This window comes from Cetorhinus maximus, chromosome 16, assembly GCF_964194155.1.
Source record: "Cetorhinus maximus chromosome 16, sCetMax3.hap1.1, whole genome shotgun sequence".
NCBI classification, from domain to species: domain Eukaryota; kingdom Metazoa; phylum Chordata; class Chondrichthyes; order Lamniformes; family Cetorhinidae; genus Cetorhinus; species Cetorhinus maximus.
Window position 1 is genome coordinate 32,317,546 of NC_135894.1, and position 25,126 is coordinate 32,342,671.

Here is a 25,126-nt window from a genome sequence, read left to right on the forward strand (position 1 = left end):
CTTAGAGCAGAGAGGGCTGAGGGGGTACCTGAAAGAGGTATGCAAAATTATGAGGGGCATAGATAGGGTAGATAGGAAGAAACTTTTCCCCTTAGCAGAGGTGTCAATAACCAGGGGGCACAGATTTAAGGTAAGGGGCACAAGGTTTAGAGGGGATTTGAGGAAAAATGTTTTCACCTAGAGGGTGGTTGGAATCTGGAATACATTGCCTGAGGGGGTGGTAGCGGCAGGAACCCTCACAACATTTAAGAAGCATTTAGATGAGCACCTGAAATGCCATATCATAGAGGGCTATGGGCCAAGTGCTGGAAAATGGGATTAGAATAGATAGGTGCTTGATGGCCAGCATGGACACTGTTTCTGTGCTGTATAACTCCATGACTCTATGAATGTTATTATTTGTGAGGAGAATTGATTACAAAGGTAGGGAGGTCATACTTCAGTTCTACAGGGCACTGGTGAGACCACATCTGGAGTACTGTGTACAGTATTGGTCTCCTTATTTAAGGAAGAATGTAAATGCGTTAGAAGCAATTCAGAGAAGTTTTGCTAGACTAATACCAAAAATGGGCAGGTTGTCTTATGAGGAAAGGTTGGACAGGTTAGGCTTGTATTCACTGGAGTTTGGAAGAGTTTATAAGAAGTGACTTGATTGAAACCCCTGAGGGGGTCTTGACAGAAGGGATGTGGAGCGGATGTTTACTCTTGTGGGAGAATCTAGAACTAGGGGTCATGGTTTAAAAATAAGGGACAGGATTTTTCGCATGGCGGGTGGGCTCGGCGGGAGCAGGCACGAAGCCGATCGCCACCCACGATTGGCTCTGCGCCGCCATTTTACATGGGTGGGACAATTAAGGCCCGCCCAGTGTAAATCACAGCTCCCCAGATCAGCGGGAAGGGGCCAGCGGCAGCAGGATGCCAATGACTGCCGGGTCCCTTGGCAGTCTATTCAAAAAGGGTGCAGGCAGCCGTCCTAAGGCTGCCACTGATTTCCGTCAGAAGCATGATGGAGAACGTCCTTGGAGAGCACGCCAGGCAGGAGGGCAGTCGGTGGGGCAGTCAGGTGGGGCAGTCGGCCCCGAGGTTCTTGGATGAGTGCCTCACTGCCCTCCTCGAAGAGGTGGCAGCACGCTGAGATCCTGGTACCAAGGGTTGGAAGAAGTGACCCCCCCACCTAACAAAACGTGCATGGGAGGAGGTGGCATCACGATGTGGTGAGATGCACCTGGATGCAGTGCCGCAAGCAGTTTAACGACCTCTTGCCATCGGGAAGGTGAGTACCGTGTTGGCATGGGTCACTTAGCACAGCAGTTAGGTTGCCCCCGCTCACCCTCCGCCCCCCCCACCCCCTCCCCTCCGCCCACCTCCTTTGGCCCTGCACCTCAAACATATTGAGGTAGCTGCATCGCCGCCTGTAAACTTCGGCAGCAGGATAGTGATGTCTTCTGCGGCTCCTTCCACCTTGGACTTCCTGTTGGCCCTGCGCCCCTTGTGCCTGCACCTGTCCTCCCACAGGTGGCTCCCCTGGTGGCTGAATATGAACTCCTGGCCTCCTCCCCCTTCTGGCCCTCTCTTCCTCCTCAGAGGAAGTGCGTCCAGCGGAGACCACAATCCCCATTCCCAGGGTAAGGGAAGGCTGTCTGATATCTGCAAGGCCCCAAGTGTTGTGATTCCTCCAGAGTCCTGAACTGAAGCCTGTTCTTTCTGTCAAAGCAGCTCTGACGCGAAATGAAGTTGTCCTGTTCACATAAGCAAGTAGCAGTAAGTAATAAACTAAAGTACTAACAACTCGCATTAACGAGCCCACTCACCCCTCTTATCCCGCCCATGGATGAGGTTTTTAAAAATGTGGCCTACCTGCCTGCCCGTTGCGAGGCACAGCAAGACGAAAAATCGTCTTCAATTGCTGCCTCAAGGGCCTTAATTGGCCCATTAATTAATGGCAGACGTGCCTCGGAACCCATAGCGTGCCTGCCTTCCGAAATATTGTGATGGCGCGCGGTGATGTCGGGATGCACGCCCGACGTCGTCACGCGTCATTTTAAGCGTCGGCATGGTGGGCCTGTCCCTGCGCGCCGACCAGAAAATTCATCTTAAGGTGTCGCTCATTTAAGACAGAGACGAGGAGGTTTTTTTATCTCAGAGGGTCGTGAGTCTTTGGAACTCTCTTCCTCAAAAGGTGGTGGAAGCAGAATCTTTGAATATTTTTAAGGCGGAGCTCGATTGATTCTTGATAAACAAGCGGGTGAAAGGTTATTGGAGGTAGGCAAGAACGTGGAGTGGAGGTTACAATCAGATCAGCCATGATGTTATTGAATGACAGAGCAGCCTTGAAGAGCCAAGTGACCTAGTCCTGCTCCTAATTCGTATGTTCATATGGTGGGGGACCCCGAGGAAGTACCAGGGAAATGAAAATGCTGTTCTTAAAATTTGGATGCTTTCAAAAACAGTGCCAGCATGTGAAATTTCAAAGCAGATTTAAAAGGAAACGGGAATAAAAGAGTCAGATATTTCTTGGAGAGTGACATAAATATGATTCTTAAAATATGTGCATGATTGTTGAAGCTTCACTACTTTAGTGGGAATTCTAGAAGAGAAATTATGAAAAATCTCAAATACTTGTCTAATTCAACATTTTGACTAACAATAATAAACATTATTTTGTCAAAAAGAAAAATATTTCATTCAATTCACTAGAAGGAAGGACAGCGGGATGGGTAGGTGGTAAATCAAATATTGAGAACCCATTCAGCTAATGCAGTACAACACAGTGGTTCAAAACTGAGACCTGGGACCAGGAAGGTACAAGAAAGATGCCAACACTCGTGGCTGTGAAATGCAACAAATGTGCTCTGGATTCTCTGGACTTCACTTCCAAAGAAATGAAACAGAATTTCTGTTTACTTGCATAAATGCAAATTCTATTGCACTTCCAGTTAGTAAGGGTTGGTGATAAAAGATGAGGAATCTCTGATCTGAGGAATTTTCCAGCTGTTAAGTTTAAATTATAATACTGGACTCCATATGAAAATCCAGCTATATACTAATATTAATCTAACTCCTTCAGTGTGAGGATTGCCCGAGACAATTACACAAAAACATGAAATCAACTGGGTCAGTGAGGAGTTTTAATATTAATTCTTGAAAAGGTACTGATGAGAAAATAATCTGTCATGTTACTGGTTACAAAAAAAATTACGTATTCTTACTCAAACTGGGCATCTGTGCTTCAGATTTCCCCTTAAAACATAACCTTGTTTAAATCACGAAAATCATTTAGTAGAAAATTGGTTAATAATCAGGCAGTATATAACTGGCATGAGCAGAACATTTGGGATTCAATAATTGTGAAAGAGTGGAGTGATTTTTGATATTGAGGGTGTTGATCCTGGAAAAGGAATGAGTAGAGTCAGATATAAGAAAAATAGGTTAGAATCATATAATGGTTACAGCACAGAAAAAGGTTATTGAGCCCATTGAGTCTATGCTGGCTCTCTGCAAGAGAGCAATTTAGCAAATCTCACTCCTTTGTTCTTTCCCTGTGGCCCAACAATTTTTTTCCCATCAAGTGCTTATCCAATTCCTTCTTGAAAGCCACATTTGAATCTGCCTCCACCACACTCACAGGCAGAGCATTGCAGGTTTTAACCAGAAATAAAAAATTCTGCATGTCATCTTGGTTCTTTTGCCAATCACTTTAAATCAATGTCCTCTGGTTCTTGGCCCTTTCACCAATGTTAGCAGTTTCTCTCTATTCTGTCTAGACCCCTCATGATTTTGAACACCTTTATCAAACTCTTCTCAACCTTCTCTTCTCCAAAAAGAACAATACCAGCTTTTCCAATCTATCCATGTTCCTCATCCCTGGAACCATTCTTGTAAATCATTTCTGCTCCCCTTCCTTCACGTCCTGCCAAAATTGTGGTGTCCAAAATTGGACACAATATTCCAGCTGAGGCCGAACCAGTGTTTTAACAAGGTTCAAATTAGCTACTTAGCTTTTGTACTTTATCCCTCTTTTCATAAAGGCTAGGATCCCATATGCCTTTTTAACCACTTTCTCAACCTGCCTTGCCACCTTCAATATATCTGACTCTACTTGGTGGGGCATGTTTTTCTTCCCCTGACTCTACCAAGATCCAATGGAGTTCTTCGAGGGATGCTGCGCTCTGCATTTCTGGGACAGCCAGGTTTGGAAGACCTTAGTAAAAATGTAGAGCAGCATCAGGAAGGGCAAATTTCTGGATGCAGTGGCAATCCAGCGATGGTTGCTGCTCCTCGGAAGATCTGGGCCACTGTAACTATGTTCCCAACAATGTCTTCTGCCGTTATGGACTGAGAAATGTTGGTGCTAGCTTAAAGATATAATATTGGAGCATTTGTCTCAGCTTTGCACAAAGTTCTGTTGATGTTTTCAGTACTTTCAGAGGTCTTTATAACAAATGGCAAGGTTGCCATGACCCTACAATAGAATTTGATAAGTATTGCTCGTGACCATTTTGCGAAATAATTTTAAATTCATAATTCTCAATCAATTTAGCTCTCAACTTGGAAAAAAAAAGTTACCTAAGTTGTCCTAAACAGCCGAAGTACTTGTGTGCTTTGTCTCAACATAACTATGGGGAGCAGGATTTTTTTTTTTCACTGATTTATATTGAAAACAAGAATAGAAGCAGCTTGAATTAGAAACATATTTGTGTTTGAAACTCTAAAATAAAATCGAGATTCCACAAATTGTACATGAGTGCATAGAACCATCCAATATACTCACTGAGATAAGGGTAAGCCATCAAATGTTGCTTTATTGATTAGTAATGGTACTGTGCTTTCTGTTTTAAACAATGTGTTAAGTTAGCCAAGAAAATAAAATCTTCTTGTTCTATGTTAAAATACTGTTCCTTAAAAAAGGAGGTGGGATATCGGTTAGCTCAGTTGGCTAGATGTCTAACGCGTGATACATAATGACACCAATGGTATGGGTTCAATCCCTGTACCGACGACTGTAGTAGTTCATAGAGGCCTGCCTCCTCACCTTGCCCCATGCTTGTGGAATGGTGTCCCTCAAGCTATATACAATCAATTGGCTTTCTCTAATGTCTATGGTCCATTGTCGACTATGGCTAAATACTTTAAAAAATGGTGGACATAACTGACTGTAGGGGCTCAGCAAAAAATTTGAGAAATCACACATCTACACAGTTGACCACAGGGCAATCGACTTCACAAATTAAGGTGGAATTTTACTTTTGTTCTCTTTGCAAATAATCCTAAAGCTGCATTGCACTGTGCCCAAGGCCTGCCTAAAATATGAAAAATATCCTCACACTAGAAGAGACTCCAGGGTCAGGAATGGGTTACTAGAACAGATGAAGCTCTCGCCCAATCAAGATGTATCAAAATTCTGTCAAAGTGGAAGATCCCTGTTTCCATCTGTAACATGCCAACAATGATATTCCATTTTGAAGCCAAAGATAAGATCAGGATTAACCTATGGAATTGGAATCTCTGAGACAACATTAAGCATGTAAAATTTTTATGCATAAAACTTTACAACAAAAGTTATAATACAGTGGGAAATGTGTTATACTTTTGTAATACAAATGCAAAATATTTACTTTAAGTGATCCCTCGCGAATGAAAGAGTCATTACTTTTTTCCTCTTCTTCTTCAATTTCTGTTTTGGTTGGTGGTCCTGAAATACTCACTTAAAAAGAAAAGAATTTACATTATAGTACCAACTGTGACCTACAATTAAGAAGAAAGAACTTTGTAAAGTAACCTGTCAGGATGTCCCAAAGTGCTTCATAACTAATTACTTTTGAACTGTAGTTATTACAGTTAAGCAGGCAAACATGACAGCCAATTTGCACACAGGAAGAACCAATGAACAGCAAATGAATGAATGTTGAGACAAATTGTTTTTAATGAGGCTGTACATTTCGGCCAGGGCACTAGGAAAACTCCCTGTTCTACTTCAAAAAGAGACATGTGATCTTTTACATCCAGCTTGGTTTGTGGGCCTAGTTATAACGTTTTGACTGAAAAACAGTGCAGTTGTCAGCCTGTAGAATTACATAGCGAGTCTTGGACCATAACCTACTCACTCACTACCAACTAAGCCAAGCAGCTACTGGAAAATTAGACATAGCTACGATTTACCACCTCTTTGTGTAATGGGTCTTAAAATCATATGACATGTGCTTAATTGTGATCCTGGCAGGCAAGGTTCTCTCCTGGCAGGACAAAGTCAGAGAATTGCTATCATGGTCTCCAATTCCTGATGGTCAACACATTGAAAATATAAATATTATCCATTTAACTTAGGCTCAAGGATGGGAATATAAAATTGATATTATGTCATATCCATGCTCACATCTGCCCAATTTTCTGTTATGGTTTTCAACAGATAGTGGAGCACCATGCCCTAAAATGGGTAGATTATTTTTTAATGAGGTAATAATAGTGCAGTGAAGTCATATGCCTCATTTTCTGTAATTAAGCTCATCAATAATCATGGCAATGTACAGTCGACCAGATGATGGGAAAAGGCACAAGTAAATTTAAAGACAACCAAAGACATAACCAAAAAGATTGTAGGATTGAGTCTTCTAGGGTCAGCACCTAGGAAATTCTCAAATGGAAAGGTCAGGAATAAAGAAATGGAGATCTAATACACTGGGTGTCCACTCCCTCTAAATTGCCTCTGGATTTCTGAAATTTCCTAAAGGAGTACAGCAGACCTGCTTGCAATAACAGTCTAACAGTGCCATGATAATGAGGTGGGATGACGACTTGGCTTTCGTGGCTCAACTTTGTGGTTTTCTCCAAGGGTACTCCAGTAGGGCTTGTACCTGGACCTGATTCAGATCAGACCCTTCCAGCTGTTGTTGTCCAATATAGCAATATGGCTTTGAGGCCGGTACCTTAGGCCTAAAGCTTTGCTTTTGTTTCTCCATTGTTAGGAACTAGAGTTAGTTTTAAGAGTGTTATATTTGTATTGGTGGGTGTTAGGAGTAAGCTACAGCTTTAAGTTTAAGTTTAACTTTTATGTTCTATGTGTGTGGTAAGGACGACAAAACCTGGGTTTTGGTCACTTTAGAATGTTGCCTGCAAGTCTGTGGGTTTGTTTGTATACTGCATTTTAATGAGAATTTATGATCCTTTAAGTGGTTTAGGGAAGTAAAAACAAAGTGGGGAAAACTGTGCTGTTGCCTAGCAACAGGAGGCCCACACAGAGACAGAGTGCAGAATTTTACGAGTCGGTGAGCAGGGGCAGGGCCTGCTCGCCAATGCATAAAATGACACGTGGTGACGTCGGGGTGAACTCCTGACGTCACCGCGTCCGACTTAAATTTTCAGGAAGGCGGGAGTGCAGCGAAATCAGCTGTGCACCCGCCGACCTGTCAATGGTCAAAAGATTTTGTAAAAATTATGGACATGTCCCAACTCATGTGACATTGTCACATGAGGGGACATGTAAGGGAAATTTTATTTTTCTACCTTTATTTTTTTTACATGTACAGCCGATCTCCCTGAGTGCGCATGCGCAAAAGAGCGCACTCTCGATTTTGGGATACCCGCACAGGGAGCGCACAGCCTTAATTGGCCCGCCCACATAAAATCGGGGCCGCCGATCGGCAGAGCGCCTGTACGCACCTGCCCATTAACTTCCCCCCCACAACGGGGAGAAAATTCAGCCCAGAAAAACAGAAAGCAGTTTGGGTTCAGCTGGTGATTATGCTCTAAGGAGAAGGGAGCAGTTTAAGTCTCTCTGTAGCTGGACATACTAGCAGACTGCTGAGGAAATAAGTCTAAGAATCTTAGATGAGTTGCTCTAAAGTTAAAGTAACAATGAATGTCGAGTGAGTTCTGGATCTCAAGGGAGATATGAAGTTGTCAGCAGTCAGTTAGGAGGGGGAACTGCAGGGAGCAGGTCCTAAAGGAAAAGGAGAAAGGTCCCAAGAAGCCCTTTAAATTAAGTCAAAGGACAAAAACAGGAATCAGGAACAAGACCCTGTTCAGTGAAGTTAAAGTATGGAGCAGAGGAAAAGGCTCCGAATTAAAGGGAGAAAGCTGCAGGGAGCAGAATCAAGGCAAAATGGGCTTGTGTCAAGAAACTATCATATTTTTCATAATATTATTTTGAGATATTTTAAAGTAGGTTTATGTATGTGTGTGTGTATGGTTCTACGTGTGGCTGATTTAATTAAATTACAGATGGGGGGACTCTAATGTTTAAATTATCAAAGAAGTGAGGTGTAAAACAGGTGTTTGAAATGGAGATGAGTGAACTAGGGTGAAGTCTCAGCAGAGACAATGTGAATGAAATTAGCATTTTTAGATAAGTAGAAAAATGTGTGATTTTCAAAGAGACATGGAAAATGCTTACAACTGGCAAGATAAATAGGGCAAGGTTATTATGTTTATTATTTCCCAAAAATGCTGGCCATTACAAGAGCATGAAAGATTTTTATATTCTGAGAAAAGTAACTTCTAAAGACAAGTTGAACAATGGGATTTACAAATCACAAAGGGAGAAATATATTTAAAGAAGGATGGAAATCTGTGTGTGGGTAGCCGTATGAGATCTGAAAGGTGACTGTGAAATAGACTTGGCAAAAGCCTCCAGCCATTCTGCAGAAGTTTGCAGTTCCAGTAACCAAAATTGTGTTAAAAGCCTTTGGAAGTCCATTGTCCAATGTGTACTTGTGGTAAAATTGCTAGATGACGTTATAACTTTGGTATCTATTTAGACTGTTGCCTTGAAGGGGGTGTGTAGCTGGAAGTCTGGTTAAGTAGAAATTTTGGGAACTGTTATAACTATAATCTTGCGTGTGTTTACATTTTTTTTTGTTAATACTTCGTTTAATTTACTCTTTAAAATCTTAAAAGGTGGTCGTGGACCTATTACTGCTGACTTCAGTGCACAAGCCTTCTCGTAAGAAATACAAATTGCAAAAACATTGTGATAGTGTGGCCAAGTTTCCCTTGTGGATTTGGTCAGCCTGGCAAATGCCACCTGCCATATCATAAGAAAATTGGAGGTCCTTTACAGGATTTTTGAAATTCCTTGATTGGCTTGGAGTTGGTGAATCTTAAGGCTACAAGTGCGAGAAGAACATTGAACTCAGGAGTTGGTGTTGAGGGATTTTAAAATGGTTAGACTGCAAAAATGACTTTAACAATTGCTAAGACTTTTCTGGGAGTGGAAGATGTAACCCTGATTTGTTTAAAAAAAGTAACTAAGGCACATTTAACAGAACTGGCGAATAAGCTGCAGTTAGGATTAACCGCTGGGGCAAAGAAAGTGGACATAATTGAAATAATAGCAAAGCATTTGAAATTGGAAGGGGTACCTGAAACTAGTGAGTTACAACTGGAGGTGGCAAGACTTCCGTTACAAATGAAAAAGCTTGAATTGGAGGCGAAAGGGAGAGAGAATGAAAAAGAGAGAACATTTCAAAGAGAAATGGAATGTGAAAACTTGACCTTCAGAAGGAGAAGTTAGCAATGGAGGAAAGATAAAAGGGAAGGGAAAGAGAATATCAGCTTAAAAGGTTGGAGGTTAAAAAAGAGACTTCAGGTGCTGAGGAAGGTTCTGATGTGGAAATAACCACTTTTAACCTAAAGCCTAGTGGGGAAATGTTTAAATTTGTGCATGCTCTTCCGAAGTTTTAGGAGAGGTATGTAGGGGCGTTATTTATTTCATTTAAGAAGAAAGCAAATGAAATGGCCATAAGAAATCCAGACATTGCTTTTACAGTCTAGGTTGGTAGATAGAGTTCATGAGATATATGCCTCACTGTCAGAAGAAGTATCGATGGGTTATAAGGCAGTAAAAAGGGCTACCTTGGGTGCATATGAGTTGGTTCCTGAGTCATACAGGCAGAAATTCTGGAATGTAAGGAAACAGCCTGGCAGACTTATATTGAGTTTGAGAGAGTAAAACAAAGTAATTTTGACCGGTGGATATGGGCTTTAAAGGTAGAGACAATATGTGCAGCTCTTTTGAAAGAATTTAAAGATTCAATTCCTTCAGTAATTAGAACAGACGGCTAAAATGGCTAGATAAGTATCAGAGATAACTGATGATTATGAACTAGTCTATAGGTCTAAACATTTTTTATCACCCTTTTAAATCCAAGGATAGAAAGTGGGAAGGTGACAGGAAGGCAGGTAGGCAGGGAAGAGAAGGAGCAGTTGGGAATTGTCAGAAAGTTTCTCCTCAGACCAGAAAGGAAAGTGCTGAGGGTGGAAGTGACACTTGAAGACTTAAATGTTTTCACTGTAATAAGGTGGAGTACACAAAGTCAATGTGTTGGAGGTTACAGGGAAACCCTATTGCAGTAGTTGGAGTGCAGAAAAATTCTGGAAATAAGAGTTCTGTGGGTTCTCAGATCCAGGAACAAGAAAAAAACAGTGGTTTGTGTACAGGTGAAACAGGAAGAATCAGTGGTAAGTAAAGAAGTGGGAATGTGTTCACAATTTAACCAAGGGAGTTCTGAAGGGCAGGTTACAGAAATGTTTAAAGATTTTGTGTGTGAAGAGAAAGTCTTTCCATGTGTACAGGGTGGGCCGGGCAAAGATGTTAAAATTTTAATGAAACAGGGGTTAGTCAGTCCTAAATGTTATGGGATAGTGCTATTTGTTGTTCAGAGGGAGTATTGCAGGGAAGAGTGGTAATAAGTGGAAATCATGGGGATGCTAAACCTCTTCCATTGTGGAAGATAAATTTAAAAAGTAAGTTGAAAACAGGTGAGGTGGTTTTTGGAATAGTGGAAAAATTTCCCATTGCAGGAGTTCAATTTATCTTAGGTAATGATAAAGGTGGGTTACAGATGTTTGTGATGCCTACTGTAGTCGAGCAGCCTGTGGAGATGCATTCAACAGAGATGTTGCAGAAAGAACATCCTGGATTTTTTCCAGATTGTGCAGTAACAATCACAAACTCATAGGTTGAAACAGGAAAAGGAGGAGTTTAAAAGGCAGGGGAAGGATGCTGGCATCCAATTAGCTGCATCTGTCTTTGAAAAGATTGTGCAGGAACAGAAGGTAGAAGAGAATGAGGCGGAAGTGTTTAGCTCAGTGAAATTGGTAGAGTTACAGCAGAAGGATTCACAAATAAAGAAGTTATACTAGACAGCTTATTCGGAAGCAAAAGCAGAATCACAGAATCACAGTGCAGAAGAGGCTCTTTGGCCCATCGAGTCTGCACCGACACGTGAGAAACACCTGACCTACCTACCTAATCCCATTTACTAGCACTTGGCCCATAGCCTTGAATGTTATGACGTGCCAAATGCTCATCCAGGTACTTTTTAAAGGATGTGAGGCAACCCGCCTCCACCACCCTCCCAGGCAGTGCATTCCAGACCGTCACCACCCTCTGGGTAAAAAGGTTTTTCCTCACATCCCCCCTAAACCTCCTGCCCCTCACCTTGAATTCATGCCGCCTTGTGACTGACCCTTCAACTAAAGGGAACAGCTGCTCCCTATCCACCCTGTCCATGCCCCTCATAATCTTCTACACCTCGATCAGGTCGCCCCTCAGTCTTCTCTGCTCCAACGAAAACAACCCTAGTCTATCCAACCTCTCTTCATAACTTAAATGTTTCATCCTAGGCAACATCCTGGTGAATCTCCTCTGCAACCCCTCCAGTGCAATCACATCCTTCCTATAATGTGGCGACCAGAACTGCACACAGTACTCCAGCTGTGGCCTCACTGAGGTTCTATACAACTCCAACACGACCTCCCTACTTTTGTAATCTATGCCTTGAATGATAAAGGCAAGTGTCCTATATACCTTTTTCACCATCCCACTAACATGCCCCTCTGCCTTCAGAGATCAATGGACACACACGCCAAGGTCCCTTTGTTCCTCACAGCTTCCTAGTATCATGCCATTCATTGAATACTTCCTTGTCAAATTACTCCTTCTAAAGTGTATCACCTCACACTTTTCAGGATTAAATTCCATCTGCCACTTATCTGCCCATTTGACCATCCCGTCTATATCTTCCTGTAGCCCAAGACGCTCGACCTCACTGTTAACCACTCGGCCAATCTTTGTGTCATCCGCAAACTTACTAATCCTACCCCCCACATAGTCATCTATGTCGTTTATATAAATGACAAATAATAGGGGACCCAGCACAGATCCCTGTGGTACGCCACTGACACTGGCTTCCAGTCACTAAAGCATCCTTCTGTCATCACCCTCTACCTTCTACAACTAAGCCAATTTTGAATCCACCTTATCAAATTACCCTGTATCCCATGTGCATTTGCCTTCTTTATAAGTCTCCCATGTGAGACCTTGTCAAAAGCTTTGCTGAAATCCATATAAACTACATCAGCTGCACTACCCTCATCTACACACCGGGTCACCTCCTCAAAAAAATTCAATCAAATTTGTTAGGCATGACCTCCCTCTGACAAAGCCATGCTGACTATCCCTGATCAAACCTCGCCACTCCAAGTGTAGATAGATACTCTCCTCCAGAACTTTCTCCAATAGTTTCCCGACCACTGACGTGAGACTCACTGGCCTGTAGTTCCCTGGCTTATCTCTACAAGCCTTCTTAAATAGTGGAACTGCATTAGCTGTTCTCCAGTCCTCTCGCATCTCCCCCATGGCCAGAGAGGAATTAAAAATTTCGGTCAGAGCCCCTGCGATCTCCTCCCTTGCCTCCCTCAGCAATCTGGGACACAAATCATCCAGACCTGGAGATTTGTCCACTTTTAAGCCTGCCAACACCTCCAATACCTTGTCACTCCTGAATCAATTTGCTTAAGAACCTTGCAGTCTCTCTCCCCAAGTTCGATACCTTCATCCTCATTCTCTTGGGTGAAGACCGATGTGAAGTATTCATTCAACACTCTAGTGATGTCTGCTGGCTCCATCCATAGATTGCCCCCTTGGTCCCTTATGGGCCCTACTCTTTCCCTGGTTATCCTCTTCCCATTGATATACTTATAGAATATCTTGAGATTTTCCCTACTTTTACCAGCCAGAGCTTTCTCATATTCCCTCTTTGCTCTCCTAATTGCTTTCTTAAGCTCCACTCTGCACTTTCTGTACTCCAATAATGCCTCTGCTGATTTGCTTCCCATGTACCTGCTAAATGCCTCTTTTTTCCTTCTCATTGTAACCTGAACGTATTCCAGAATGTTATTACCTTAAAGGTAATGTGTTTATGAGGAAATGGAGACCATCTCATATTCCAACAGATGAAAAGTGGGCGGTAGTACATCAACTAATTATCCCATCTGGATACAGAAATGTAACAATGAGAGTAGCTCATGAAATTCCAATTGCTGGACATTTAGGAATTGGGAAAACTCAGGCAAAAATATAAAAACATTTTTATTGGCCTGGACTGCATAAAGATGTCGTCAAATTCTGTAGATCATGTCACACATGTTAGGTGACAGGAAAACCTCACGCAGTGATTAAACCTGCACCTTTAATTCTGATTCAAGCATTTGAAGAACCTTTTACCAGAGTCCTGATTGATTGTGTAGGGCCCGTCCCTAAGACTAAAAGTGGAAATTGTATGTGTTGACAGTCATGGATGTATCCACTAGGTTTCTGGAAGCAATACCTTTACGAAGTATTACAGCAAAGAGAATTATAGAGGAGTTGACCAAATATTTTACATGATAAGGGCTACCAAAAGGAATATAGTTGGATCAGGTTTCGAATTTCATGTCACAGCTGTTTAAGGAAGTAATGAACAGCCTGGGGATAAAACAGTTTGAGTCATTAGTTTATCATCCTGAATCACAAGATGCTTTGTGGAGATAACATCGAACTTTAAAAACTCTGATGAGGGCTTATTGTCGAGACTACCCACAGGAGTGGGATCGGGGGATTCCACTCCTGTTATTTGTTATTAGGGGTGCCCCTAATGAATCAACAAGGTTTAGTCCTTTTGAATTAGTCTATGGTCATGAAGTATGGGGGCCACTTAGGTTGATTCAGGAGAAACTAGTGGGTCAGAGTTCAAAAATTACTCTCCTGGATTATGTGGCAAAATTCAGAGAAAGATTGAAGAGTATGTGAGTTAGCTAAGGAACATTTAAAGATATCACAGCAGGGGATGAAGACAAATGCAGATAAGAGGGCAAAAGCTCGTAGTTTTGTTGTTGGTGAAAAGGTGTTAGTTTTGTTACCAGTGTCAGGTGAACCATTAAAGGCAAAGTTTAGTGGAACTTGTAGGATTGAAAAGAGACTGAGTGAGGTAAATTATTTAATAAATACTCCAGATAGAAGAAAGAAGTAGCGGGTGTGTCATGTAAATATGCTTAAAAAGTACTTTGACAGAGAGGATAACCAGAAGCGGGTATTAGCAGTGGTAGATAAAGAGGAGGTAGAAATGAAGGATTCTGAAATGCATTTTCCTCTAATCAAATTGGACAATGAGGGGAGTACTTAAAAATGTAAATGTAATATTGAGTTACCTCCCAGACAAGTGTCAAAGTGAATTGGAAAAGCTATTGCAGTCACACAAAGCTATTTATGGAAATAAGCCGAGGGAGAAACAAATTTAGCTACACATGATGTAGATGTGGGAGATTCAGTTTCAAAAGGCAACATTCTCATAGATTAAATCCAGTAAAATTAGCTCATTACAAAAATAAATTAAATTCATGCTTCAGAATGACATCAGAGAGTCTAGTTATGGTAACTGGCATTCACCTGTTGTGATGGTGCTGAAACCGGATGGAACGCAAAGATTATCAAAACGTGAACACAGTGATAAAAGTGGATTCATATCCTATTCCACGGTTGGATAATTGTGTTGGGAAGTGGGAGGAGCAGAGCTTATCACAAAGATTGACTTGTTGTGAGGACATTGGCATGTACCAATATTGGAAGCTTTATCAGCTATCAGCTTTTGTAATGCCACATGGACTATCAGTTTAAAGTTATGCCATTTGGTATGAAGAATGTACCAGCAACATTTCAAAGGCTGACAAAAAAAGTAATTGCAGGAATGAGCAACTGTGCTGGTTATATTGATGTTTTCAGTCAAATGTGGGAGGAGTATTTACAACATCTGAAAAGAACTGTTTGATCGACTGCAAGGAGCTAATTTGGTGGTGAACTTGGCTAAGAGTGAATTTGTAAAAGTGCAAGGTACATATCTAGGCCATACCGTTGGACATGGTCAGGTGGCTCCAAGAGACATGAAAGTAAAAACCATCATGAATTTCCCAGCTCCTAAAACAAAACAGGAAGTTTTAAGATTTCTGGGCACGAGTTGAGTTTACCGGAAGTTTGTACTAAGTTTTAGCAGTGTGGTTGCTCCATTAACTGAACTACTAAAAAAAGAACAATAAACTTCAATGGACACAGGAGTGTCAGAATGCATTTGACAGTTTAAAAACTGTGTTGACTACTACACCAGTTTTGGCGAGCACCTAATTATGCCAAGCAGTTTAATTGATGCAAGTGATTTGCTTCGCTTGGGACTTCAAGGTTTGTTTGTTTACCTTGCTTCAGTCAGCACTTGGAGTCATCAGCGCCAAGCTTCACAGGCAGCACCACATCACTTTTAGTGGGGCTCACGGGTAGGTCTCTAACTACCAGATCAGCCATACGTGGGTGGCTTTTCAACGGCTGCAGAGCAAGGTCTTGCTTGGGAAAGGGGGAGAAGTGGCCTGAGGCAAGGGAAGAGGCTGCAGGATGAGAGGGTAGGGTAGGAGGGTATCCCAGAATGTATGTGGGGGCACATGTTGATCTGTGCAAGTGGCCTCAAGATGGTGAGGGCTGAGGAGGCAGTCTCCAGAGGAGATGAGGCCAGATAGACATGTGAGGGTATGTGTGTGAGAATGGATGGTGATGTCTCTTGAGCTGACAGTGAGTGAGATGCCAGCGAATGTGTGATGGGCTTGAGTGTGTGAGATTAGAGTGGTGAGATGGTTGCCATACCCTGGCTGCATGAATGACATAATTCATCCTCTATCTGCACTGGATGGCCAACCTCTTCTGTGCAACATTGTCACTGATCACCATTGCCTACCAAGCTGGAGTGATATTGTAGCTGCCCCTCCTGCGGCCAGAGCTGGGGTGGAGGACATCACAGCGGGCCTCCATGGAGTCCAAAAGGCACTCGTGGGCTACAGTCTTCTTGCCTTTCAGGGCCATGTCTTCTTTGCTGCAGTCCTGGGCTGGAAGCACTGAGCATGGCTGTACTTTAAATGTGATGTCTGGAGTGATGAAGCGGCAAGGTGATGGCGTGGCAGGTGAATCAGAGCCTGCTGCCATGGAGACGGCATGTTTCCTGGGAATGCATAAGTAATGTGGTTTGGGATGATACGGCATGAAAACCCACCATCATGGACGGCTGGTAAAATGTTGTTTTACCTGCCCACTATTGCAAATCTGGCACTATTCTGCCCGTCATCTCGCACTATTTCACGTCCGTTCGGGTCTGGCGCATGCCCACCCGCGGGACGTAAAATTCTGGCCCTTGTGTGTGTTTAAGTTTGTTTTTTTCTGTTAATAAATGTTTTAATTTCCACCTTAATACCTCTAAAAGGTGGCAGTGGACTCATTACTGCTGATTTCGGTGCACAAGCCTTCTCATAATAAATACAAATTGCAAAATCGCTGTGAAAGCGTGGCCAAGTTTCTCTTGTGGATTTGGTCAGCCTGGCAAATACCACCTTTCATATCATGACAGTTTGCAAGAAGCCAAGAGATCCGAGCACACAGCCAAAGGTTGGTAACTCCTTACTACAGGCCTGTGGAGCAGTGGTATTCTGTTGGCACGGCTGAGTATCTGAGAGTGCCTGGAAGGCAAAGTTTGAATGCACATGGGGCAGAATGTTCCGGTCGGTGTGTGGGGGCGGGCCCGACACGCCAACGCATAAAATGACGCGCAATGACATTGGGCGTACGTCCTGATGTCATTGTGCTCAGTAGTAGCGATGTTTTGTTTGGTGGGCACGCGCTGAAGTCGGCTGCACGCCCGCCGATGTGTAAACGATCTATTAAGGCCATTAAGGATCTAATTAAAGTTATTCTAAATGCTGCCTGTCCAACCTTAAGGTTGGCTGGCAGGCGAAAAGGCAAAGCAGCCTTCGCGTTTTTTAGGAAACCTCATCCACGAGCAGGATGAGGTTTCCTAAAGCGTTTATTAAATTAATTTTAAAAATTTCATAAATTTAAAAACATGTCCCAACTCATACATGAGGGGACATGTTTAAATAAATTTTTACAACTTTTATTTAATAATTTTATTGTCGATTCAATCTCCATGAGGCAGCTCCGTGCCTCAGGGAGATTGAAGTACTCTTTCGCGTACATACGTGAAAGAGCGCTGGCCCCGACCCTCCCTCCTCCCCCGCCCGCACAGGTAGCGCTGAGTGCTACTGGCTGCGTATTACGTTGGGGGGGGCCTTAATTGGCCCGCCCACATAAAATGGCGGCGCGGAGCTGATCATGGGCGGCGATTGGCTCCGCATCTGCCCCCATCCACTCCCACCAAGCCTGCCCGCTGTATGAAAAATCCTGCCCATGATGTTGCAGGGGAAAGAAACATCAGAAGGAGTGGTTGAAACCCTGGAGGTGGATCTTTGTGGAAAATGGCCAAGTGAAAGCATTGTTTGGGAGAAGATTCCAAGGCAAGTACTTTGAGCGTTGAGACTGGAAACCCTCAGGAGAGAGACAGACTTCAGCGAGACCGGTTGGCTCACGGTGTGACAAGCGTCTGGGCGGAGTTTATGAGAGATTCATCTGTTTTGGGCGGCATCTGTCACTTAATCCTGGAGTGTGCTGTGTCCGACCACAGATTGTGTTTTGCTTGACATGGACTGTATACATAATTTAAACATTAGAGTATAAAATAGATTATTTGTAACTTGTGTTATTCTTATGAATCTGTAAAGGTATGGTTGTGGGTGAAGGAGTGGTATAATATAGTTCATCTTTTTCTTGTTTAATAAATGTTCTATTCTTTGTTAAAAGTGCATCAGCAGACTCTGGGACTCTTGTTCAGTAGCCGCCCTCCATGTTTCTAAAATAAAAGTTAGGATCTATCAAGACAGGTTCCACCGTGGGAACTGAGTTGTCCAGTAGGAACATTAGCTGTCCGTTTGGCATCGTTTTACGTGTTGACGAGTGGGCCCCGCCCCCGCTCGCCGACCTAAAGATCCTGGCCATAATCTAGGCTAACATTTCACTGCAGTTCTGAGGCAGTGCTGCACTGCAGAGGTGGTATCCTTCAGCTGAGATGCCAAACAGAAACCATTTCTGCCCTCTCAGGTAGATATACCACTTTTCCATTCCCCAGCACAAGACCCTGCCAGGAGGTGAGCCTACACTGTAAATGTGACTAGGCACATTAGTGATTTGGTCCAGCCTTTTTGGACACATAGGAGCTTGGACAGATAAAGATAAATTACATTTGTACAGTGTCTTTCATGGCTTTCGGGTGTCCCAGATGTTTTAATGAAGTACTTTCTATAGTGCAGTCACTGTTGTAATGCTGGAAAGGTGGCACCCATTTGTACAGAATAAGGGTCCACAAACAGTAATGCAATAATGATCAGATAATCTGTTTTGGCAATGTTGAATTAGAGATACTCTCAGAGGACTGAGGGTCTGCTTTTCTTCAAAAAGTTGTATATCTACCTGAGAGGGCAGAAATGGTTTCTGTTTGGCATCTCCGCTGAAGGATACCACCTCTGCAGTGCAGCACTGCCTTAGAACTGCAGTGAAATGTTAGCCTAGATTATGGCCAGGATCTTTAGGTCGGCGAGCGGGGGGCGGGGCCCACTCGATGCAGGATGACATCAGGCAGAACTCCCCACGTCATCCTGCGTCATTTCAATTTTTAGGTCGGTGGGGGCGCAGCCGAATCAGCTGTGCGCCCACCAAACTGTCAACGGCCTATTGAGGCCATTTAAAAAGTAATTGAAATAATTAATGGACTTGCCCGTCCAACTTTAAGGTTGGCGGGCAGGCCGGGAGCCCTGGCGGGTTTCAGGAAAAGCATGAAACCTCATCCACAGGCAGGATGAGGTTTCATGAGGGTTTTAAAAAATTTAATAAATGTTTGATCAAAAGTGATGGACATGTCCCAACTCATGTAACAGGGAAATTTTATTTTTGCCCCTTCACCATTTTTAAATTTGGTGCCGATCTCCCGGAGGCAGCACTTAGCCTCAGGGAGATGAGTGCGTTCTTTCGCGCGCATGCGTGAAAGAGTGCATTCTCGGCTGAGGGATTCCCCCTCCCCGCCCACAGGGAGCGCTTCCTGGCGTCATGCCTAAGGTGGCGGTGCGCCCCCAATCGGGGGCGCTGATCGGAGGCACATCCGTCCGCGCCCGCTCCTGCATTTCCGCCCCGACGGGGGGAAAATTCTTCCCTATGTGTTCAAGTCTCTAGAGTGGGGCTTGGACACATGAGCTTTTGCCGAGAGTGAGCCATGGCTGCAGTTAGAATGCTTTTTGCCTGTATGGCACCTGGATAAAGTTTCAGGGTGTAAAGGGTCAAGCATTACTTCCTAGGCATTGATGATAAACAATTATGCAATTTAGGACTAGTAAGTGTTAGCAGCAGGGACGCTTAAGAGTACTCATGGAAGGTGAGGTTGCCCCTCATTTAACTTCTGCCTGGATTGAGTGGCAATGCACGTGGTGTGTCCATTAACCCTGACCTATTTTCTTGGAAGTGCTACCCTGTTGATTCCAAACAGTGCCTCCTTCCTCTACTTAAACTACTACAGCAGAACTTCTACGTTGGAATCTGCAAAGTAGGCAGCTAACTGTCTTGAAGCAGCCATCAGTCATCTCTGAAGACATAGATTTCTTCTGTACAGCCGAAAGTATTGTGAAAACAACTTACCCTTTAAGCAGTGCAATATTTCCCTCCAAATGTTAAGTCCCAATGAGAAATATTTTTTCACTGGGAGCTCCACAAAGTCATCAAATTATTAAGCCTTAAAATTGCTCCACCTTCACAATCCTGCCATTGAAATTCCACCATTAAGTGGGTAATACTATCAGTGTACTGAAATTACCTCGGGCAACATTTTGATCCAAATATTTCCAATAGACAATGAACAGCTAGTATTCTTACGTTTAAGCTAATTTTAAAAAAATGTTTTAACAGTAAAAATTTGGAATTATTAGATAGTATTACATACGGCGTGGCTTATTTGCAGAACCAGTTTTTCCCTTCTTCTGTTTGTCAGAACCAGATGATATGGATTCTGGAAATACATCAGATGGAGGCTTGGGCAATTTCAGGAGCTCCAGCTCTTTTGCCGCCAGCTCAGATTGATATTTAGCTTCCTCTTTGTTCATCCAGTCTGAGATTGAGTCAGCAACATATTCCAAATAGTTTCTGTGGGGGATGGGATCAGATATAACAAAATTATATATTCATACCGTATCTAGTAATATAAATGAAATATTTTAAAGCTACTTGAAACCCAGACCCATCCTCACTCTAATACAGCTCTAAAAGATTGCTCTTTCAAATCTGAAGATTAAAAGGGTATCAATTCCAGTGCCGTTAATGGTATAGAATTGGAATGCACACTTCTACACAACTATTTATGCACCATTTCTGTCTGAACTTCCCCAGAATACAATAATGGTAAGTCTCTCTCCTGCAATGTGGGAGGAGGTGGGGAGATTGCATCCTATGGCTGGACCTATGCAAGTATACAAAAGTCTGTGGCAGTCTCTTAAGGTGGAGCAGAACCAATAGTAGAACAATGCAAAGTAAAGTGACTGAACAGTTTATCAATACATCTCACAAAGAAGTGGGACTCTGAATTGAAACACTATTAGATTCTGTGATGCAGAATAGGGGTCCTGTTGCGTGAAAGCCATGCCGGGGGTCTGTCCTTTTGGGGTTCTCCACCTCCCTTCCCAAAGGAGACTCCAGGCAAAAGCATTCAGATAGCCTACGTACAGTCTTGTTGCTTAGATTTAATGCCTTTTGCATTGCTGGCACATTTCTTCTAAGGCCCTCTTAACAAATAACATAGCAACACAAGCATGGCCAGCGCACACACATTATCACTATCTACATGCTTTTCAAACTTACAACATCTAAATAATATTTTACTGTTTGCAGATTAAATTAAGTCATAACAGAAGTGGGCAAACCCATACCAGAGAAAAACCCACTAACCCTCCATCACTTACACCTTTTGAGGAAGTCATTATGGACATCATCAAATTATCAGCAGATATAGAGAATAGGGCAAGCTGAGGCTGGAAGCTTCTCCTCAACTAAGGGTTATTTTGTGTTTCATTTGTTCTTCCTTTCATACCTTACTCTCTCACTCAATGTCAGAGATATATACTCAAGCACAACAGAATCACAATGTTGAACGAGTACATGGACACAGCATTGCTAGCAACATGCATGTCTTATATAGTCTTTGCGAAGTTAAAGGAATGAGTTTAGGGCCACCACTTTCAGTCCAGCAAAATGCTCAGTCTACCTCAGATTACCCTGGGTACGATACCTCAAAAATTTGAGCAACAGGCTTCACACTGCTACTACACATTAGCAACACGAGTGGTATCCTCCACCAACAGAATGCTGCCATCAAGCCAAAAAGACCATCTGCCTCCCATACAAATGAGTAATGTGGTATATGAATTTCAGTGCCAGTGTGATGCTAGGTATATATGCCGTATGTCCCAATGACTGGTGGATCATATCAAACAGCATGTCCCTTCTGCTGTTCGCAACAGGCAGAGCACTGACCATACTCAACCAGCCCTTGCTTGCAAAACTCAGAATGTGGTGATTCCATAATTGGACAACACTTACTGAAATGTGCTAAGAATTACACCAATTTAAGATCATCAGTCGAGCTTGCGATGTGACTCAATTACACTTGCGAGAAGCTACATATATTCGTATGCAGGGGCCCTGACCTCTGCAAACAGAAAGAATATGTGCAGACATTGTATCCTTTTTCAATTAAAGAAAAGCTTGGGGAGAACTGTTTCCTGGTGCATTCCCCATGGCAATGTTTCGACCAGAGTCCACTTGTTAACCAATCAGCGCCCTTCTTTCATGCAAACTGTTGTTCCCTTTGAAATTTGGCATTCTTGCATCTGTCCTGATGAGTGCAAGACAAAAAGCTTTGACAACATGTCTCTTTTTTTCAGCAATACTCAAGTTCTGTAGTATAAAGAAACCAATACTTTCCAGCAGCCTATGTCACTTACTTCACATATTGCAATAGGAAGCTACATATTAGTTTGAAGAGGGTATATTGAGTGAAGCACTGAAGAGGAGCAGGTCCAGCTCATACCATTCTCAGGACCAGCTCATACCATTTATGGGGAGCCAATAGCGTAGTGGTATTGTTGCTGGACTAGTAATCCAGAGATCCAGGGTAATGCTCTGGGGACCTGGGTTTGAATCCTGCCACGGCAACAAAAATCTGGAATTAAAAGTCTAATGATGGCCATGAAACCATTGTCAATTGTTGTAAAAACCCATCTGGTACACTAATGTCCTTTAAGGAAGGAAATCCGCTGTCCTTACCTGCTCTGGCCTACATGTGACTCCATACCCACAGAAATGTGGTTGGCTCTTAAAATGCCCTCTGAACAAGGGCAATTAGAGATGGGCAATAAATGCTGGTCTAGTCAGCAATTCCCACATCCCATGAGTGAATTTAAAAAAAACTGCAGATCTTCTGGATTTGTACCTCACTGTGAGCCAGATTATCTCCAGGAGTTGTTGGATTCGTCAAAACAAAACTCTGCAAAGTCCAACTCAATGTGTGGCAGAATCCACCTGTTATATCATGTAGTGGTGCAAAAATATTTCTTGCCAATTCATTCTATTGTGTAGTGGAGACAACTTGAGGGTAGCAGCTTCCTGGGGAAAATTTATGGATTTCTTGCAAATGATCACACTACTGCAATGGAGGCTTAGGATCCAATTACAACAGTCTACCATATCCAGCTCCAACATGTTAGGGATTCGATTGACAGGATTGGAATTGGGCCTTGTTGGACCCATTTTATGGGTGTAAATTAGCACAATGAGGCTCCATATCGGGGGCCATTGCCCTTCCCCATAAGAACACCTGAAAAAATTCTGCCCAACATTGCGTCAGACCATTTTCAGGCATACCTGGTGGCCACCTAAAACAGGCAATCGGCCCATTACATACATAAATGGGAGGCCTAACATGTATTTTAGGCTCCATTGCAGAAACTAAATATCTCAGAGCACATGAGAGGCCTGTTCTGCTTCCAATTCTACAGTGGTCCAAGCAGTGACCACTAACAAAAAGGTAAAATCAGGGACAGAATTTTTAGCTCAACACGTGGGCACGTGCCTGGCCTGCTTGAGGGTAAAATAGCGAGTGATGACGTCGGGCAAGTGACCCAACGTCATCCTGTGCTTGCGCAATATTTCGGTTGGCTGGCACGTGCAAAAATCGGAAGCGCGCCTGCCAACAATTAAGAGGGCAATTAAGCCCATTAAAGTTCCAACTGTCCCTGATGTTTCATGGTCTGTCCAGCCTTAAGGTTGGTGAACGGGCGAATCTGCCAGGCGGACTTTTGATGAAACCTCATCCAAGGGCGGGATGAGGTTTCTGTTATTAAATTAAAAAAAATAAATGGACAGGATTTTCAACATGTATATGTTCAGGTGACTGATTCTGATGTGGGGACATTTTTTTCCGGATTTTAAAATCTTTATTTATTGCTTTTAAATTCTTCAGCTCCCTGCCTTCAGGGAGCTTTCATTCCGCGCTCCCCAGTGCCCACACTTACATCAGCACCCGCCCTCCTCCCTCCCCCACCCTGGCAGCGCTGAGCATTTCAGCGCATGATTCATGCTGGCTGGCCGTTAATTGGCCAGCCAGTGTGAAATCGTGGTTGGGGGCCGATCACAGGCCGCGGTCCATTCCCCGGCCGCTCCCGAGCCCGTTGATCACGCCCAAATGCCGACCTAAAAATCCTGCCCCAGCTTTTTTTTAAAAAAACATTGCTGTGAAGCCAGAAGGCATTATTCCCTGACTCCAAAATATCCCGATCACTCTCTGCCCTGCATCGATAAGTCTGCTTGATATTACTGACTCCATGGTGCAGGTGCTCTTAGAGCAAATGGAACAATCTGCAAGAATCTTCCTGTTCCGTAGAGCTCTGCAGCTCTGATTTTAGCCTCCAACACCGAAGTTAAAATAGGGACAGGCAGAGTACTTAAGTTTCTGTTGGTGCCATTCTTCTGTCTACAGAAGGCACGAGAGATATTCACTGCAAGAAGGTGAGATCGTCATAAATATTCCAAAGTCGGTGTCCAATTATGTCAATTGGATACAACACAATTTTAATCCTGGATAGCACAGTTTGCACACCATATGGATCACACTGCAAATAGCAGTCAGCAGGTGGATCTGATGCCAGGAGATGCCCAGCAAAATAAGTTTTTTTTACAATTTTAATTACTTCCTTGTGGGCCAGGAGGGGCAGGACTGTTCCTCTGAACCACACAAAAAAATATTGGCCCACTTATGTCCAGGGTTTCTCACCCTTCAATGACTTACAGTAATTCCTAAACAATTACTTTGCATCTGTCTTCACAGAGGAAGATACAGAAAATTTCCCAGAAATACCAAGAAATCAAGGGGCTTGTGAAAATGAGGAACTAAAAGAAATTAGTATTAATAAAGAGGTTGTACTCAAAAAATTAATTGGGTTGAAGGTTGCAAAATCTCTTGAACATGATCAGCTACATCCCATAAGACCATAAGATCAAGGAGCAGAAATTAGGCCATTCGGCCCATTGAACCTGCTCTGCCATTCAATCATGGCTGATAAGTTTCTCAACCCCATTCTCCCGCCTTCTCCCCGTAACCTTTGATCCCCTTACCAATCAAGAACCTATCTATCTCGGTCTTAAATACACTCAATGAACTGGCCTCCACAGCCTTCTGTGGCAATGAATTCCATAGATTCACCACTCTCTGGCTAAAGAAGTTTCTCCTCAAATCTGTTCTAAAAGGTCTTCCCTTTACTCTGAGGCTGTGCCCTCGGGTCCTAGTCTCTCCTACTAATGGAAACATCTTCCCCATGTCTATTCTATTCAGGCCTTTCAGTATTCTGTAAGTTTCAA

The 25,126-nt window shown here is 43.1% G+C and overlaps 1 protein-coding gene across 1 annotated transcript in view; it reads right to left on the reverse strand.

The window, feature by feature from the left end:
* spag17 (sperm associated antigen 17) overlaps nt 1-25,126 on the reverse strand; it is a 342,330-nt gene that overhangs the window by 183,079 nt on the left and 134,125 nt on the right. Inside the window, exons 24-25 of the mRNA XM_078559611.1 lie at nt 20,163-20,362; nt 5,616-5,704 (exon numbers count right to left, since the gene is read on the reverse strand). Coding sequence (XP_078415737.1) covers nt 5,616-5,704; nt 20,163-20,362 — 289 coding nt within the window. The remainder of the gene's footprint in view (nt 1-5,615; nt 5,705-20,162; nt 20,363-25,126) is intronic.